The 19,639-nt window shown below is 31.9% G+C and overlaps 1 protein-coding gene across 1 annotated transcript in view; it reads right to left on the reverse strand.

Annotated features, from left to right (window-relative positions):
- Window positions 1–1,797: 1,797 nt before the first annotated feature.
- Window positions 1,798–19,639, reverse strand: part of LOC108722081 (C-type lectin 5) — a 31,587-nt gene continuing 13,745 nt past the window's right edge. Inside the window, exons 2-5 of the mRNA XM_018446995.1 lie at window positions 12,645–12,745; window positions 11,369–11,563; window positions 4,285–4,490; window positions 1,798–2,012 (exon numbers count right to left, since the gene is read on the reverse strand). Coding sequence (XP_018302497.1) covers window positions 1,854–2,012; window positions 4,285–4,490; window positions 11,369–11,563; window positions 12,645–12,735 — 651 coding nt within the window. The 5' untranslated portion in view covers window positions 12,736–12,745 and the 3' untranslated portion in view covers window positions 1,798–1,853. The remainder of the gene's footprint in view (window positions 2,013–4,284; window positions 4,491–11,368; window positions 11,564–12,644; window positions 12,746–19,639) is intronic.

Consider the following 19,639-nt stretch of genomic DNA (forward strand, 5'->3'; position numbering starts at 1 on the left):
ATGCGGGGTCTACAATAGAAGTCGTAGCGGTCGTAGCGTCTTAAGTCGTAGAAAATTGACCAATCACAGTTGATTATTCTTCTCATATTCGACTGTGATTGGTCAATTTTGTACGACTTAAGACCCTACGACCGCTACGACTTCTATTGTTGACCCCGCATTAGTATGAACGAAAGCATTGAAATCCTATGGTTGAAAGCAAGTTACGCTTACGCAGATTACGCCGCATGTGACGGCACCCTTAGTCAAGAAGATGCTCAGGAAGCATTACAAGGTAAAAATGGAATTTTACACTTATCTATATGTTATGAAATACAGTATGTTATGGAACACAGCCTTAGCCTATGACATCATGTCCACTGGTGAAACATCGCGTTTATCTTCTCATTGTTTTCATGTTCATGGCCGTAGTCGGACAAACCAGACTAGCCAATAGAGATTAGAGAAACTCGCGTATTGTCGATAATTCCGTCTGACTACGACCATGAACGTGAAAATAACCGAGAAGATAACGCGCAATGTGAAAACAGGAGTGGAAGGCATTAATTGTGCGAACTGTATCACTTGGGTTTTACTTTTTAACCTTTTGAGGAACCGGCATGTTTTTGATCGACTTTTTTATTTTAAGGGTTAGAACTTTTTTGTCAATATCACGGGGTTGAGTGGCGTAAAAGGTGGCGCCACTGTCCCTAAAGAGGCCTCCGGTCCTCCAGAGGTTAATTTAATAAAATTTAACTTGAGATCAGTTAAGGGGATGTTGGAGCCGCCTACCGATAAAACTAGCGTTTTTAATGTTTTATTCCTGTCGAATTTCTTCATAATGGTTTCACAGAATAAAAATTCCTTTTCCACGATTAAAATATACATGCTAATATATTTGTCGCTGATGTATTTTGTGTTCAAAGCTAGAAAAAATAAAAAATTACAGATTTCTTTATCCATTTTTATCTCAGTATGGCGACCAATGCTGAAGGTAAAATGAATAAAGAAATTTGTATTTTTTTTATTTTTTCTAGCTTTGAACATAAAATAAACCAGCGACAAATACATTAGCGTATACATTTTAATCGTGAAAAAGAAATTTTTATTCTGTGAAACCATTACAAAGAAATTCGACAGGAACAAAAACATCAAAAAACGGTAGTTTTATCGATAATACAGGCGGCTCCAGCATCCCCTTGACTATATCATTTAGATTTTAATTTTTAATTTCGTACATTAGTTTTTTTTCGAGGAGTAATAATTTTTGACAGAGAATTAAAACTGCCATTATTTGGGTTGAAATAAGAGGATCTTCAATAAGAATATTTTTGAAAAAGAATTAAAACTGCTATTAAATGGGTTGAATACTTAGGTTTTATTCGAGAAGCACATATATTCTTAGCGTCTTTTTTTACATTTTTTTTAAAAAGATAAGTTTGTATTTATTATACGCTAAAAATCCTCTAACTCGAATATCAGCTCTATACAAAACGTGAAGAAAAGGAACATAGGTCTAAAAGAAATAACAAGATCTTAAATATACAAATGAGAAAATTCATTTATTCACGTACGAAAGGGATGCAAAAAGAAATTACAAGAAATTTACGCATATACAACACTAAAAATGCATTTACCGTCTACTTCGAGCTACCAATCGATTTTTTTTCGCTTACGGTGAATTGCGTAGCACTACAATCGCGGTCCGTTAGAGAAAGAGAGAGTATTGGTTAGTGTAAATTATAAATAATAAATGTACGACGAAGAGGGAAAATACGCGATATGCGTGAAATATCGTCGCATTCAAAATTATTGTACTTTTGATGTACGATGTGGTGGTCCGCTCGCCCGAGTCCGATCACGATCGGATCCTTTTATAGACGGATTCCTGGATTTCGGGATGCGACAAAGTTGAGGAGCTCATCACTGTCCTCGCACACGAAGGGCTTCACATGGTGACAGGCCACGTCGTGCCACTTGATGCCGTCATTGTAGAAGTTGTTCAAGATAGACAGGCAAGACTCATCATTACCCTACAAATGAACAAAATTAAATAAGACCTGAAATTTAAAGTTTCTTCGAAAAGAAGACATTGAAGTTGAAATAACGCGTTTCTAGTAAGCCTTTCTTTCAAAATTTTTGGAAAAATCAATTTTACTAAAGTATCTCAAAATTTAGCTAAATACCTACAAATCTCTGCATGAGCGTATCGTGGAATTTTTTCGAGGGGGAGGGGGTTCTATCAATTCATTACATCTTTGTTGTTTGCCTATGTTAAACAAGGATGAAGTGATTCACTGTGATACACAGTGTCCTTGCTGGATAACGCGCAATTTTTTTAGATCATCAAAATAATTATGTAGAACGCTCAAATTTGTTATTGGAATGTCAAAACTTTTTGTAGTATTGTTGTTACTTGAGATTCCTATGTAATTATTTTCAGATTTGTATTTGTATTGCTAAATTTTAGATACTTCAGCAAAATCGTTCTTTTCGTGTGTTCTTACTTGAGGCATTCTACAACTTGATGCATCTTACAAATTATTTCAATAATATTGAAGCAATATTATACACCATTCCAACAATATTGCAAACAGTGCATCAATGTTGCTGCAAGTTTTTGTGCTATATGGGATATTACGTTTAATTAAAAGACATCATTACATAAAAAATACTTTGCTTGATTTAACTTGTTAAAAGATTAATTTGGATTTATAATTTTGAAATAAAAATATAACTTTCTATATGATTACGAATAATTCTTTTTATTCATAAATGAAATATATATTGTATATTAAAATATAGTAATATATTAAAATATATTAAAATATATTAAAATATTTTATTTTTTTATACATTTAATTTTATACATTAAAATATATTAAAATATTATTTACTTATATACATTAAAAATTTTTCATAATACACTTTCATATAATTATATATTCATAGAATCCAGTTTCATCTTTTACATTATTTGACTTTTTATACATTTCGAATTTTATACACCTTTATATAATTATATATTTATAGAATCCATTCTTTTTTACTATATTGGAAGGAATTAAACTAATAGTGAACTATCTTAATGGCATTATCAGCGACATTTCACACTCATATTTATACTCAGCGATTTTTTTAAATAGATTTATGGCTTAAATACCCAATATCTACTCTTTGATCATCTATTTTTACCATCGAATTTTTAAATAAGTAATCTTTGTTATTTTGCTTTTGTATTTTAACCGTTATATACTATATATGTTTAACATTGATAATGATTCGATCGGAGTCGGAACGTCTGTCATTTTAATGTAATCTATTTATTTGTATCTTTGCATTAGTATATTTTTTTGTATCTATTTATTTGTATCTTTGCATTAGTATATTTTTATTTTCTACATGACATTTATTAAAGAAGTACGTAGCGATTTTGTGATTAGTTAAAAACTATTATGTTATTAACATTTCTGTTCAAAATTTTTTAGCCAAAAATGATACTTCTTTTTCAAAATCACCATTTTTTCACAAAAAAACATATTTCTGAAAACCCCTATGTACTTCTTTGGTAAATGTCATGTAGAAAATAAAAATTTTTGGTTTTTTGTTTTAGGTCAAACCGTTTCGTCGTAATCGTGTACGCCGATTGGGCGCTCGCTGAAAACCAGTTTACTTGAATCGATTGCAGTGCTGCCATTTTCCTCGAAAAAAATTTTAAAAAATTTTTTTCCTATACTTCAATGCATGTATAATATCTATTACATGTATAGCATCTATTTACAGATTTTTAATTCACTTGATCATTTTCGCAAAAAAAATTCCTAAAAATAGTTTATTTTTTCATGGTCCAAAGTGGTGTAACCACTTAAGTAACTTTTGTATCTAATTGATAGTGGGAAGTCACGAAAACGCGAGACGCTAATAAAAATTAGTGAAAGGTCACATATATGACAGCGCCAATAAATCTGTAGATGCCGAAAGCACTTTCACTCTAATACCTTACGAAAATATAAAGTTAAATCAGAGTTTCACAGAGTATGTTGGTGCCAAAGGAAAACGCGTTGCAATCGGATACCATGCTCAGTGAAATTACAACGAGACTTTCTTTATATTTTCGAATTTATTTAAAATCTCTTTTAAAACGATATATATAAAATATATTAAAAATTAAAAATTAAAGAATTAAAAATTAAATTTAACATAATTGCTAAATACGTGTGAGAGTTTGCACGAATTACGCCCATTGTATTAGAGTCATAACTAAGTACTTCGAAGTAAGGTCTTCTTGACAAAAATAAACTCTACCTGTGCAGCCTCACGGTTGTCTGGTTGCGGTTGACCATATCCTCCTGTGTTGCTCCAGTCTCCGGAATTACGTTGGGTCGTTGGTCCAATCTTGGCACCAGATCCAGACCAGAACCATCCATTAACGTTCTGAGGCTGAAGATCAGGTCGATCGCAACCGTTAAAGTTGCACTTACGGCCCGATGTCCAAATATACCTCACGTTTCCTGATTAAACAATGGAATTTCATTAACATAACTTATTGGCGTAGTTTTTTATGTTAAACAACTCAAAATAAAGAAATTGGGACTATTAGGAATTGACGCTATAATTATGTGTGTGCTATAGTGTTAATACAAAAACTATATTTAACCGATGTTTAAATACTCATGTTTGATACTTATGTCCGTTATCTTCATAGTCAGGCTTTATATTTAAGGCTTTATATTTAAGCTTTCTTAAATTTATCTTCAAATGCTCTACGAATTATTTTGGCTAATGAGCATCTAAAGATAAACTTAACCCTTAACTAGCGCACTATATTTGATTCGAGATTTTGGAGCACATGGGTGTGTATTATCCCAATGTTTTCAATTGCGTTGTCTTTGCATGTAATGCACAGAATTTGAATAATTTTTCTTTCAATCGATAGGCCAAAGGTTCAGAAAGAAGAATAAATGGATATGAAAATCGAGAAATTGGAAATATTCGAAATATTCAGAAAAAAAAGAGAAAGAAAAACATTGAAATTCGCGAAAAAAACGAGTTTTCTTTGAAAATTTGTAGTTTCGAGGAGAAAACTATTAGAGAGATTTTTCCAGCAGGATTTTAAAAGTAATTATAATTTTAATTAGTTTAAAAAATATATTTGTTCAGCAAAGTGAAGTTAGATAGAGGTCAATAATCTAATAAATGAGTTTAAACTTTATAAATAGTAAAATAATGCACAATTATATTATATTATAAAAATGATATACTTATGTGAAAAATACTTCCAAACATATAACTATTTCTAAGAATATTAAGCCACACACTTCTTCAGACTCTTTTGTTCAAGTGCTTCGAATTTCTATAAAATAATATCAAAATAAATGATTAAAAAATGCTCTAAATTAACTCATTTTCATTTATTAACGATAAATAAAAATTTATTATACACAAAAATTCTTAAATTATTAGAATAAAATTTTCGAGATTTGTACTTTTGAGATATATTTCTGAAGCTGTGGATGTAATACACTGAAACGTTGATAATTAACAATTATGACAAATTCCCATTCGATCCACGAAGTCTGTGTGGTCGGGAATTAATAGTGAAGGTATGAAATCTTTTTTACCCCCCAACTCAAGTCCCCCCACTCTTACGGTTTGTGAATGCCTAGCGCTGTTATATATAGCTCAGGGTACATATAACCCAGAACTCATACTGAGAGCACCTGAAGGGAGCCCTAAATATAAGATCTAAACTATATATACAGCATAGAAATATATGTTACTTGCAGTAACATTGCAGATTGCGCTGTAATATCGCTGCAACATTGTAGGTATTAGGAGATTTGTAATATAATATAATACATATTACGGCGCAAGATTTGACGAATCTTAAATTGCAGCATTACAGAGACATTAAAAAACATTTTGAGTAATGAATTACTGTCACATGTGGAAACATACGCCAATTATACATTATATGATTGTTAATTTCCATTTTAATTTGCCGCGCGGCAAAATGCGACGCGGACCAATGAATATGTTAGGAGAATATGTATAAGCTTATTAGTTACCACGTTGCATTTTGCCACAAGTGTTTCCGCGTTCAGTGTGTGGGAGCCATTAGAAATTATAGTGTTCATTGAAACATTTGTTGTCTCCACCGTGACAAGATTTTTCGAACTTTATAATCAACTCTCATAATTTTTTGGAATGTTTGGATTTAAAAATATTTTTAATATTGCAAAGGAAATGAAATAGAATGCGTGGAGTTTCTTATTATTTTCATTTCACTTGTTAAGAATATGTACAAAATAGGCATGCATAAAGTGTAAAATATATATTTGCGAAAAACTGTAAAATATATGTCTACATATGTAAAATTTTAAAAATATATACCTGCATATAAAATTATAAAATATAATAATTATAACATAAAATATATATTGATTAGTTCATTTTCTGCATTTTTTTTTATTTAAATCATAAATTGCACTTCAAATTACATTTAGTAATAATAAAAGAATTATTTCTAATAATAGTTGCAAATACATTGCACTGCAACATTGCTACAACATTACAGCGTAATCTTGCTGAAGGCGGACATTTTCATGATGCTGTGACATTGTACCAATGTTGCAAATTATAGTTTTAAAAAAGCATCACGACTATTGCATGAGATTTTGTACGCAACATTATTCTTGAAACATACGTGGACAAGGATCTTTATGGACCTTAATAAATTCAAATTATAAATTCAAATTATTTAATTTACTAATACTAAAAAACGATACTCTCACTTCTTTACTCCCAGGTAGCACCCATTGGTTCATATACGCTTTATACAGAGTGGCCCACATAAAGTGTTACAAGCTAATAACTCTAAAAATATTTGTCCTATCAAAAAGTTGTTTATGAGAAAGTTTCATATATTCGAGGGATACCTTTCTAACCTCTTCAAGGGAGGACGAGGGTGGATTTATGTTTACATAGTTAGAAAGGCCCCTCGAATGTATATTTCTCATGAACAACTTTTTGATAGGACAAATATTTTTAGAGTTATTAACTTGTAACACTTTACGTGGGCCACCCTGTATACGTTTTCTAAATGTATCTAATGTTCTACAAACGTTTCAGAAACGTATATAAAACCAACATGTGCTACTGGAGTTATTGAATTGTGTAAACTTTTCAAAGATTGAAGGTACATATGGTACCGTAAACCATATGATGGTTGTTTGGTATTGGTAGATGGAAATTTAGTTGACTGTCTAATTATCAAATATTTTAAGCGATTGTGGATGATACAAAAAATAAGATCTAATTGGTAGTTATTGTGTTAAGTAAAATACCAATCATAAACTTAAAGTTTGTATGAAATTTTGGATATGAGAGAAAAAATGTTCGATCGACTAAGTCTATAATAATACCCTTTTTTGTGATGTGACAAAAAATTGAGGTATCTACCCGAATATGTGGATTTATGGTACTAATCAAACTCCATGATATTATTATTATTGATGAACGTAATGTCTAAAAAATTCAATTTCTTTTCACCAATCTCCATCATATATATATATATATAACTATCATTTAGAGATTGTAAGGTCAATTTTATGATTTAGTTTATATCCCCATTATTCACAGATATTGAGAAATTTAATTATTTCTTCCACGAGTTTATATAAAAATCTGTTGTACTATTCTAAAATATTCTATATCTATATATATATTATATACATATATAGACTCGTGGAAGAAATAATTAAATTTTTCATTGTCTGTGAATAATGGGGGTGTAAGTTAAATCATAAGGTTGACCTTACAATCTCTAAATGATAGTTCGCGGATGCATTAATTATCTTCACCCGGACGTCCGTATCACTCTGACCGCAATAGGAACTCCGTTCTTTAATTATAAAATTATTCGAAATGTGACAGTAAAATTTAAATGAGAATCGAGAAAACGCGGATAAATAGCTATCATTTTCTTAATAAGGCCGGATGTCTTAATCAAATAATGTCTTATTATCCGAATAATAGCTTTAACAACCTCGTATAAAATGTCACGTCCAACTTGGTATTATATTAAGAGAAAATACGGATTCACGTACCTGTAATCCGTTTAATAATACGTGATTAATTGATCTGTGATACAGATTGACCTTTGTAGTTTATATACAATTTTATACGTGAAACTTTTTTGAAATAATTCTGCCCATCAAATCTTATAAATTAATTTATCTTGTGTACACATGTAAATATCTTTTGAATTATTTATAACAAATTCAAAGTTTGCGCGCATCTGAGCCCGCAGAATTTCGCGCGAATTAGTTAAGACAAAACGCAGCGATAGAGATGTTAAACTTTTTGAAAGGACATCGAACCTGTGTTTCACCATCGCCCTGTTAGACATCACGAATTACACTTTGCTCAATATTTCTTTATTGTATCTTGATAAACTATCTGCGGTTTTCTGGGACGCGGAATCAGCTTTTGGTCTATCAGGTAATTAAACAAGTGCATCCGCATTTGGATATATTTGGGTATAACCCGTTCATGCTATTAATTATTGTTTTGATTAATAATCTAAATTAATTTAATGGTTAATTTATTAACAGTTATTATTTTATTTTCCTTTCTTCATTCCTTTCTCTACATCACTTTTATGTTATATATATTGCTATCAAAGAAAAAATCTATATAAATTTATATGAATAACTAATATACAACGGTACTTATATGATACTTATCTAAAACGAGAGTTTAAGGAATGTATAAAGTATATAAGAAGAATGTAGAAGATATAAGAATTACTAATTAAACAAGAAGTTAATTAGAATTAATTTCTTGACATACAGCTACAGAGAAAAGGAAGCGAGACAATCAAGGAAAACGCGTATAGAACTTTAGTTAAGAATTATCATATGAAAGCTATATTATCAAAATAAAAATTTTTAAATAAAGAATATATAATATTTTGAATACAATTTACAAAAATCGCAATTACAAGAATTAGTAATTTTTAATATTTAGATCGCTAAAGTTGACATGTGATATCAATAGAAAAAAAATCAGAGCTTTCCATATTATATATTTCAACATTGCTTGCTTCAAACTGACGCGACGTTGAGAATAATAACCGCTTTAGTAGCAACAAGCATCTCGTTATCGTCGACGATTCGCGAGAATCCAGTCTCAGAAGACAAATCGTTAAATTGCAGATACCTACATAAAGTCCCTTTCACGTCAGTTCCTTTTTCTGAACGGGGCATCAACGGTCAAGTGAAAGTGACCCGCTTCGCCGAGTATAGGGGTACACGCGAGCATCTAGTCACCCGCGAATCTAAGTTGCAACTTGAATTCCTCACCAAGCAGCCGACAGGATCAGAGGTCATAGAGAAATGACGAAGAGAAATGACGAGTAGTCACTACCATTGCGCCACCAAATTCGCAGACGCGCCTAATCGGACTATTCCGCGAGACTTAATCGAGCGACAATGTTGTGTAATCAGATTTTAAATTGACCGAAGAGGATCCGCTTTTACTTCTCACGCGCACGGCGCGGCGCAGCGTCTATTTTGTTAGATTCGCATCAGGACTGTCTGAAGATTGCGACGCGAAAAATTTCCCTCGCGGATAAGACGCGAAATTAGCGACGCTAATGAGAGATTCCATGTCACTGGCGCCTCTCGAATTTCTGACGCGGTTCTTGAAAAGAATGGCGAGATTATAACTAGCGAGTTTCACTACAATAAAGCGAACTTGAAGTTCGCTTGAATACACTCTTTGAAAAATTGTGAAATACGGAAGATATTGGAACTACGGAAGATTACTATACAATAAAATAGAAATTCAGACAAGGCTAATGAGAGTCTAACGCTGATGTAAGAGCGAAGAGTTAGGAGATGCAGATAATACTCAGATATTAATGGTTATCTTCATTTATTGTGTCGAACGTTTCGGCTCACTTTGGAGTCATCCTCAGCGAAAAACAGAAATATAAAATCCTCTATTGAGAGTAAGTTACTTGCAGATTGACAGAAATACAGTAATCAATACGCTCAATGGGAAACAAAAAAAACGAAGTTCAGAAACTTGATTCACAATTTTAAAAGTTAAAATATAAATTAATACATGTCGTTCCTCTGATTATAGAATCGTATCAGTTCATCGTGACGTACCGTTTAAAATTGAATTCAATTCATCTCCTAACTCTTCGCTCTTACATCAGCATTAAACTCTCATTAGCCTTGTCTGAATTTCTATTTTATTGTTTAAAATTGAGAGTTCTTATTTATATGTATATTTATATATTTATGTAATTGTTTATTGATTATTATATCGTGTTTGTAAATGGTAAAGATTATGTCTATCTCACATGTGGACTTTGTCAGTAAATTATACAGTAACGGTACATGTAATTTGAATTTTTGCAGAATAAATTACTACAAAAGTAATTGATTTTGCATGAATTATACCGATAATTTTCCGATAGTCTTCGTTTTTTTGCGGATGACAGATTAAAGCATTCAAAGATGACATAAACAGTGATGGTATATTTTGTATTTTTATAGGGTAGAAATCGCGAGAAGAATGTATAAACATTTTATTAATACAACATTGACATACTTAGGGTTATAAAATCTTCAATCGAGTCGAGAGTGTAATTAATTTTTCTTTAATCTTTACGACTTATCGGCTGTCTAATTGTTCTTGAAGATCGTCATCACGTATATGAGAGGATAGATCAGAATAATTATCAAACAGTTATCTTTTACAACAGTATTAATAGCCGAGCAGTATTAATCGCATATTAATTTCCCTCTCTAATTAAAAGGATACTTGACAGATCGTCAACGAATTAAATTTAATTTTGAACTTGATTTTATTATAAAATAGTCATTTTTTATTTTTAAATTAAACTTTGTGCAGCCTAAACGTGGTTACGATCGAAGATTGACATGGTAAAAAATTGTCAGTAGTTTTAGTAAATTAAATTATAAGACATCCATTAATTGTTTTCACATGAATTAAAATTAATTCGCAGGATCATGTATTTTTAATTGTTTTATAGAAACCAGTCGCACTTTGATTCCTTATTCATTTAATTTTATCAAGAAAACATCAAAAGTCATCAGAGAGATTTATTATTAAAGCTTGACGCGACAGTGATTGGCTACCTGTTACATTGCATCACTCAAATATAACTAACGATTAAATTTATCATTTATCAATCTTCGATTGTTGAAACCAATAGTTCGCGAATCGGTCTTTTCTCAAGCAGAAATTTTATTCGCGAAGAGAGGATTACATAAGACTGCAAATCTTTATAAGGAATCAAAGTATGGATTGTAACAAAAAGTCAATAGATTTCGAACCTATCATCGCTCACCTCTTGCTAGTCTCTGCTTGATGAATTCGTTCTCCTGAGGGGTCTCCATGGACACGGCGTCCATGCAATGACGACGGCAGATGTTGCGAGCATCCAACCAGTCCACCTCGAGACTCCTAGTTGGCAGATGTTCCCAGCTGAAGAAGTACGAGTGTACAACCCCCCTACCATCCCTGTACGTCGAATGACGGACGCCTGGAGAACGAATATATTAATGAATCATTAATAATATCGTCAATCACGATTGTATCGCTAATAATTGATTTTGCTGACCTTTTACTGTCATAGAAATCACAGAGTATGACCTTTTACTGTCATAGAAATCTATGCATTATAATATAAAATAAAAAGATATAAAATATTATATTTATAATATGAAAAAGATATAAAAATCTTTCGTCTGATATCGTCAAAGTGAAGTTACAGTCAAAAAACATTTCATATTTGTATTGGAAACGGTCTACTCAAGTAGTTAAAATTTTGTGTTGAATTTTTAACATATTCGAGTGTTAATTTATGTATAACATAATGTAATTATATCATTTAAATAGTTTCTGTTAATTGATATTTAAGATATTCCTTACTGTCAAAATAATATAATTTATGAGTAAATGGACAAATAATGGACATAAAAATATTGTGTTGAAACGTAAATTCTGAAATGAATGAATAAAACATGTATTATAATTTAACATATTATAAATGTTAATTCTGCTGGAAAAGTTATATGCTTTCACGGTTTGTTTACAAACTGTATCAGTATTACCTTTCTTGTGTTAATTTTTTTAAATATAGTGTTTATGTTATATCTTCTCATCTTCATCATATTCATCTTATGTTAAATAAACACACAAATTTAAGTGGACCGTTTGATCAGATTCATGAAATGTGTTGATATAACATGAACTTTTCACTTTAGTATAATATATATTTCATCTATTTTTCTTTAAAGACATACTGCACATGTTCGTAGAAACATTTCAATGAGCAATTTCAGAATCTCAAAGTTGCATTTAATTATAGAAGATCATAAATGGAACAAATCCTACGCGCAATCATTTGATGGCTAACGCGAGCCAGTTCACACAAAGCGAGTTATGACAGACAACAAACGTATTCATGAATGAAGAGCATCTTGCAATCGTCCTCTTTTTCTTTCTCTCTGTTTTCTTTATTTTTTCTTTGACTATACGGTTTCCAGCGATTTTCCACCTAGTTAACTGTGCAGCCGCACTAAGTTAGAGCGTGATTACGAAATGTCACTGGAAATACTTACGGTTCGCACAACTTCGCGGGTCAGGCAAGGCTAAACGACGCTGGGCACTCACGGCAACAACGCCGAGGAGGAGCAAATAGATGGCCCTCATATTCCCGGACCTTGAACAGTAGAAGAGAACGTTCATTTGTAAGGAAATTACGTAAGATACGTCAGTGTCGAATCTTTGGGTGATTTATTGATGGATTTAACGACGTAACAGTCGTTTAAGATTCCTCGTCGGGTGTTAAAAAATTCCCAAGTTATTCTGTGAACTATTTATTTATCTCGTAAAATTTGTGATTATCAGGTTTCACGAATTAAAATTTCGTAAAGTATTTTCATCTATATTTTATCATTTTTTTTATATTACCGTCATCAAAGTAAAGAATGTTTAATTTTTATTACCGCAATGTAATTGGGAAGATTATTTCAGTTATGTAGGACTATTACATTGCCTTACACAGAATTCCTAAATATGTTTCAAATTCTAAATCTATCGCCTGTAAATAAATGCGATCGTTAATCAATGCGATGCCGCAATTTCATGTAATGCGCGTTACATCCACATTGAAACGTGCCTGGGAGTGCAATAATGCATATATGTGTACGCTTAAAGCAACATGAGTGAGAATTATCACGATTATTATTCACGATCAGTCTAAAAAAGTATGCGAAACTTGAAAAAATATGCATTTTCTAAATACATCGCGACAATATAATGAAGTTCCTTAAAAAACCCAGCTTCCTCAGTTTAAAAAAAAATACATTATAATGAAGATAAAGCTGTATAAATATAATCAAGTTGTATAACAGGCTTTTATTATTATACATTTAATGATTGATTTTAGGAATTAATATTTACGATGAAAACCTATTTCGAGAGTAATCTGTCGCTAGAAAGAAGAACACTTCGTGTTCTAAATTCAAGGAAACAAAGAGTTCTCACACTTGAATAATAGTGTAAGACTTTGTACTACTTTTTATGTGTACCCTGCACGGCGTAATTATGGGAGTATTAAAATTTCTTCAACTTTACGAGATTTCGCTTACTTCTAATCACGAGAAAATCAGCTAGCTTCTTGCTCATTGCAACGTTTAGTTTTGCTTGGAAAATATACCGAAGATATAATTAGAAATTTAAGCCTACTGGAAAGCTTTGACAGTAGAAGTTCCAACATGCAAGCTTTTATGCAGATGCTGATTACGTACAATTCAGGGCATTCGACAGAAATACCAAGCCACGTGTCGTACACCGAGATAGCATTATGGAATTATTAAGAAAGTCGACAATTCTTTGAAACGGGAACACTAAATATTTGCCAACGCCATTGAGCGTATTCAGCAGTTCGAGGTTACGGAGTTACAAGGCTTTTATGATGCTCGCATGTACTGAATTTGCAACGAACACAAATCCTAATTATTCAAATTTTGTATACAGTCTCTCGAGTCTTTTACATAATTTTTAAAAATATAATTTCGTACTTTCCTCAATTAAATTATATGCAATTGTTCACATAAATTATACAATAAGTAAATTTAATATTAAATAACGAATTAAATAATAAGGGATTTGACATCAAATCGTACATGTACATATATTTTTTATAAAAATATTTTTAAGAAAAAAAAAAATAATATAAATTACATATTTTTGATGAAGTTTGTTTTAATTCATATTTCTAATTTTTTCTATAGTTTTATTTAATACATACTTAAAAAGTGTACAAAATTTTGTAAAGATAATAATTATTTTGTATAAAATAATATCTCTCAAAAAGTGATATTTCACATAGAATTATTCTTATAAATTATTATTAAAATAGCACACTTTCGATTAATCAGTTTTCTAACTCGATTTAATTTTAAAACAAAGCAAAGTGACTAGCGCATCGAATTATAACTTCCGGATTGATCTCGTGCGACACGTAAATGTCGACGCTTCGTGATGGTTTTATTAATGACTGTCATCCGTTGCGACGGACAAATGCGAAGCGAACCACTTTCTAGAAGAGCAAACGACACGAAGCCGTTAGCAAAATGCGTTCATAGAGCAAACGAATAAAAACCTTCTACAGTTTCTCTAATCATTGTACTGACTGCCAATCTTCGGTTCGAAAAGTGACATTTTGCTCGGTTTAGGTCGAAGAAAAACGAGTTGCATTTTCTCGCGCTCTCTTAATTTATCTATAACCTAAATTTACAAGTCGATAAATGAAGATATATAGGGGAGAGTGGTCTAAATCGGACCTATTTGCAGTTTTTGCTCTCTATAAGGTGTAAATAAAATCCGATCGTAAAATCGAAAGTGCCGTTGGAAAAATCATTTAATTCCCTTCATTTTTGCGCTTGAGATATTTTAATGTATCTCTCACCTGTATTAAACTGTAATGGAAAATGTAAAAACGCTTTTTCCGGTCCATCGATTCCAAATCGGACCATCCCTGGTTCAAATCAAAAACTATTTTTGTGGATTTTTAGATAAAATTTTAAAATTTTTTAATGTATTTTTCTTAGTATTGAGTAAAAACGAGCAATTTGACAGTCAAAAGTAAAAATTTTTCGGAAAAAGAAATTATTGACTGTTTATATTATATTATTAGAATTGAAATCAATAAAACTCAACTAATCTGAGTCTGATGACTCACGATATTTTACTGATTTAATTGCTTGGATCAGATCTGATCAGCCGATCACCAGTATTACAACCAGGCCTATAAGTTATTCTGTACTGTCCGATTTGGACACGGGTCCTTTCGAACTTTGGAACAAATTTTACAATAAACCGCAAAAGTGATCACGAAATGCTTGATATTTTTTAATTCTATACTCTTTAATTATCTTAAATCAATTACTTTTCAAATTTTTAACACCTTTTAAATAATGATTTACAAGGATTTTCTTTTTTAAAAAAATTTTGTCACGATGGCTAAAAATACATATTTACCTCTATTTTTTGAATGTTATGACGGAGAACTGTCAAACTGCTATCATAGGTTCGGTGTCTTATAAAGATTTTACATTATAAATAGTACGCAAATCTGCTTAACCGTATTCATTTAAATTAAAAAGGGTCCTATTTGGAACACGGTCCGATTTAGATCACTCTAAAAAACTCTTTCCTACTTTCAAAGAATCCTTAAAAAAACAAAGTTTTTACATCAAATAGGTTTGAATAAAATGAAATTAGAAGGAATGATTAATTTCTCAACTGCATTATCAAACTAAACTAACTTTTAATAATTTAATAGAATCCAAATAAAATTATTAATAAATTACAAGAGATTTTTTTTTAATTTGTAAAGATAATCACAAGAGTGGTTGATTTATTTTATCTGTAATGAAAAAGTAACGATAAATTTCATGCAATTACCAATAGAAAGTAAAGATTGTGGGGTCACAAGAAAGTTTATGTAAGAGGTGCTAACAAAAGATAAATGCTGAATTATTTATTATTAATTATCTAGTTTAACAAACTCTCATCTTTATGTACACAATAATAATGTATGATTACTTGAACTTGCCAAATGTATAATTTAACAGCATTCATATATTCACCGCCCCATCATCATACATCATAAGATTCGCGACTCCTTCTTTTACTTCTGCCAATACATTACGAAGACAATGAGCAGTTTTTCACGTGCTGAAATATACGACTCTACACGAAGGTAAATGGTGTTTTCACATTAGAATAAACATCAATATTCATGAGACGTTGATGACGAAACGCGAGCATCTTGCTAATATCTTGTTTTAAATTAACACAATAGAATCGTGGCTCAAATAACACAATCAAATCTCTTGAAATGAATTAAAGAATGTAAAATTGAAAGAAATATCCAGAAATTGTAGCACAAACAGTTAAATTTTTCAGTATGTATTAAAGCAATGTATAATCAGGAGAAACAGCCATATGTTTCTCTCTTTTGTATTTATCTTCCACAAAGGTGGTAGAGCGACCTCCCAATCTCCGTACTATTTTCTTCGCGCATTAAGTCGCTAATTAAGCAGGTTCGCTTGTTAGTCGAAAATCAACTTAGAGTCTTAAAGTCGTTCATTTTGGCTATTGTAAGCTTAGACACGTAATTGATAATTGACCGTAAGTAATTCGCTTCTTATACACTGAAAATAAAAATTTATGAAATTTTAATAAATATTTATTGAAAATAGTATCAATGAAACATTTGCTAATAGCGAATAACAATTTATTCAATAAAAAGTAATACTTTGATTTAAGTTTAACTTTAGTTAAAAAGAATAAGCCTGAGGTTTGTTCGCGTCGCATGCTCCAACATGTTCCAATATGCACCATAGTTCTTACTCACTCCAACGCGCTTGGTAGAGTGAGTAGGAGCAATGGTATAAGGAGCATGTTGGAGCATGTTGGAGCTTGCTACGCGAAACAAACCTACAGTAGTGTCTCGCGTCAAGTGTAGCGCGAGTTGCGAGCACCTGAGATTACCAGATCATTGAGAATACTCAAAAGTGAATCGTTTCTGAGTAGTCTCAATGGACAACTCAGGTTTATATTATACAGGGTATCCTGAATTTAAGTATCTGAACTTCGGGAACGTGTAGAGGATCGATAAACTAAGAAAAAAGTCCTGTAGAGATATGCTCGTTTTTGCTTCTCGCAAAAGAAAGGCAAAACATAGTTTTCATTTTTGTACTTTCTCATTATTATTCACGTTGTATTTATTCACTTGCTTAATGTAGATATTGTTCAAAATGTTGGCATTTTGCAGCAATGCAAGCATTGCATCTAGTACGGACAGCTCGTGTTGCAGCCAACACTGATCTGGCGATATTTGCACTACAGCGTCGATTCGATTTCTCAAGTTGTTCTCTTGAGTTGACTGACGACGATAAATTTCCTGCTTCAGGACCTTCCACACAAAGAAGTTCAGTGGTGTCAAATCAGGTGATTGGGGTGGCTAAAGTACTACTCCTCCACTTTCCAATTTATCGTCGTGGATAATGTCTGTCTAGCTAAGCTCGAGTAGTTCTGTTATAATGAGCTGGATATCCATCGAGTTGAAATCACATTTCAATCCGTTACTGCAGGTGAGTGTCTTCTAAATAATCAAAGAAATCAGTCTTCAAAAATTCAATATCTGGCTGCATTTAATCTGTCGTATAAAAAAAATGGTCTTACTAGAGAGTCGTTCCAAATTCCGAGCCAGACATTAACAACAAATTCATGCTGGGACCTACTTTCCCTAACAGTCCTGGGATTTTCATGAGCCCATACATGATAATTTCTTTGATTAATAATTCCTCCTCTTGTAAAATGGAGCTTCGTCCGTCCAGATTATTTTTGATGGAAATGAATTATCATTATTAAATTGCTCTAGAAACCAATTGCTAAAATTCAACCTCTTGAAATAATCCTGAAGTAATAAATTCTGCACTTTTTGAATATGGTACGGATGGCGGTTATCATTTCTTAAATGATCCGCCATCCGTACCTGGTAGATTCTTTCCCGTGGCAATTGTAATGCAGCTGACGCTCTCTGGACGCTGGTCTCAGAATTGTTATCAAAGTGGTGCAGGACACGATTTTCTACTTGCATATTTGCTCCTAACGGATCTTGATGAATTGAAAACGAGCCGGTCTCTCGCAGCCTATTAAAAGTCATTGTAATGACTCGCCGATTCGACACTCTTCTATTTGGAAATCGGCGTACATACTCTCGCATCGTCTCCGTAGCATTACCGTCGCAGAAACCATACACAAAAACCATGTCAGCATATTCAACGTTAGAATATGTACGCGGCATATTGTGACAAAAGTAATTCACTCGATAGCTTTTGACGAGTAACTGACGAATTTATAGGAAAAAAGCAGAAATGTAAACAAACAAAAAAGTTTTCACCTAAAAACGGAATTATTATTATTGTTTTCGTGTACGATTTCAGCGATGATACTTCAGAGGCAACGCAGGAACGAAACAACTACGTTTTATCTTTTTTGCGATTTTCTCCAAAACGAAACAAAAACGAACATATCTCTACAGGACTTTTTGCCTTAGTTTATCGATCCTCTACACGCTCTCGAAGTTTAAATTTAAATTCAGAATATCCTGTATAATTAGTGTTTTTATTGTCTACGTACCCTATAAACGAAGATATCGCAATGCGAAATCCGAAATGTCAAATTTTTAAGATACATCATCATCGCCCTCGGAAATGTCCGTTTCACATTTTAAACAGCAGATGGCACTGTTGCGACACTTAGAGTCCCTAGAAGTAGAGAGTCTGAACATTAGGGATTCCGCGTGATTGGTGCACGTGAATTGGTGCTCTCACAATGACAGCACCAATACGGAACCTTACTTATTCAGCGTGAACGGGAGGAAAATTAGAATCGAAATACATCGTACCCGGAATTTATAGTGGTATCACAGAAGTAATGATGTATGTAATTTGGCGTCGCTAGACCAAGCCAAGTTTGCTAGCGACGCCAAGTTTTTTTACACATAAGAAATTCTTTTATTTATTAAGAACCACTTGAATTTTATTCTTTAAAAATAGTTAGACATTAATGTTTCAACGAAATGTATTTTCTGTTTATAATTGGCGCAATTTAAAGATTTCACACATTTTTGAAAAAAATTATTATTATTTTAATAGTTCGGAAAACAGGTTTGGAATAAAAAGCTATATGAGGAATAAAAAACATTTTTTTCTTCAAGGAGCACACTTACAAGCATGTACACTTGGCGCCTTTCTTTTACCTTTTTGTAAAAAAGGTAATTTTGGTGCGTCGATTTAAGATCTCAATTTTATTATAGGATTTATTTTTATAATTATTAATACATAACTTTCATTTTTTTCTAAATAACCCAAGATAAGATGTGAAAAAATTGAAGCGTTTAAAGACTGACTCTTTATAATTGTGCTGTATGATTGACAATAATTGAAAATGTTTATTAAGATTACAGTAGAGAAAATATGAGCATACTAAATAAATTCCATAACAATTTGAAGAACAAGAGAAATATCCATTCCTG

Source organism: Mycetomoellerius zeteki, unplaced genomic scaffold (genome assembly GCF_001594055.1).
Source record: "Mycetomoellerius zeteki isolate Tzet28-1 unplaced genomic scaffold, Tzet1.0 scaffold197, whole genome shotgun sequence".
Lineage (NCBI taxonomy): Eukaryota > Metazoa > Arthropoda > Insecta > Hymenoptera > Formicidae > Mycetomoellerius > Mycetomoellerius zeteki.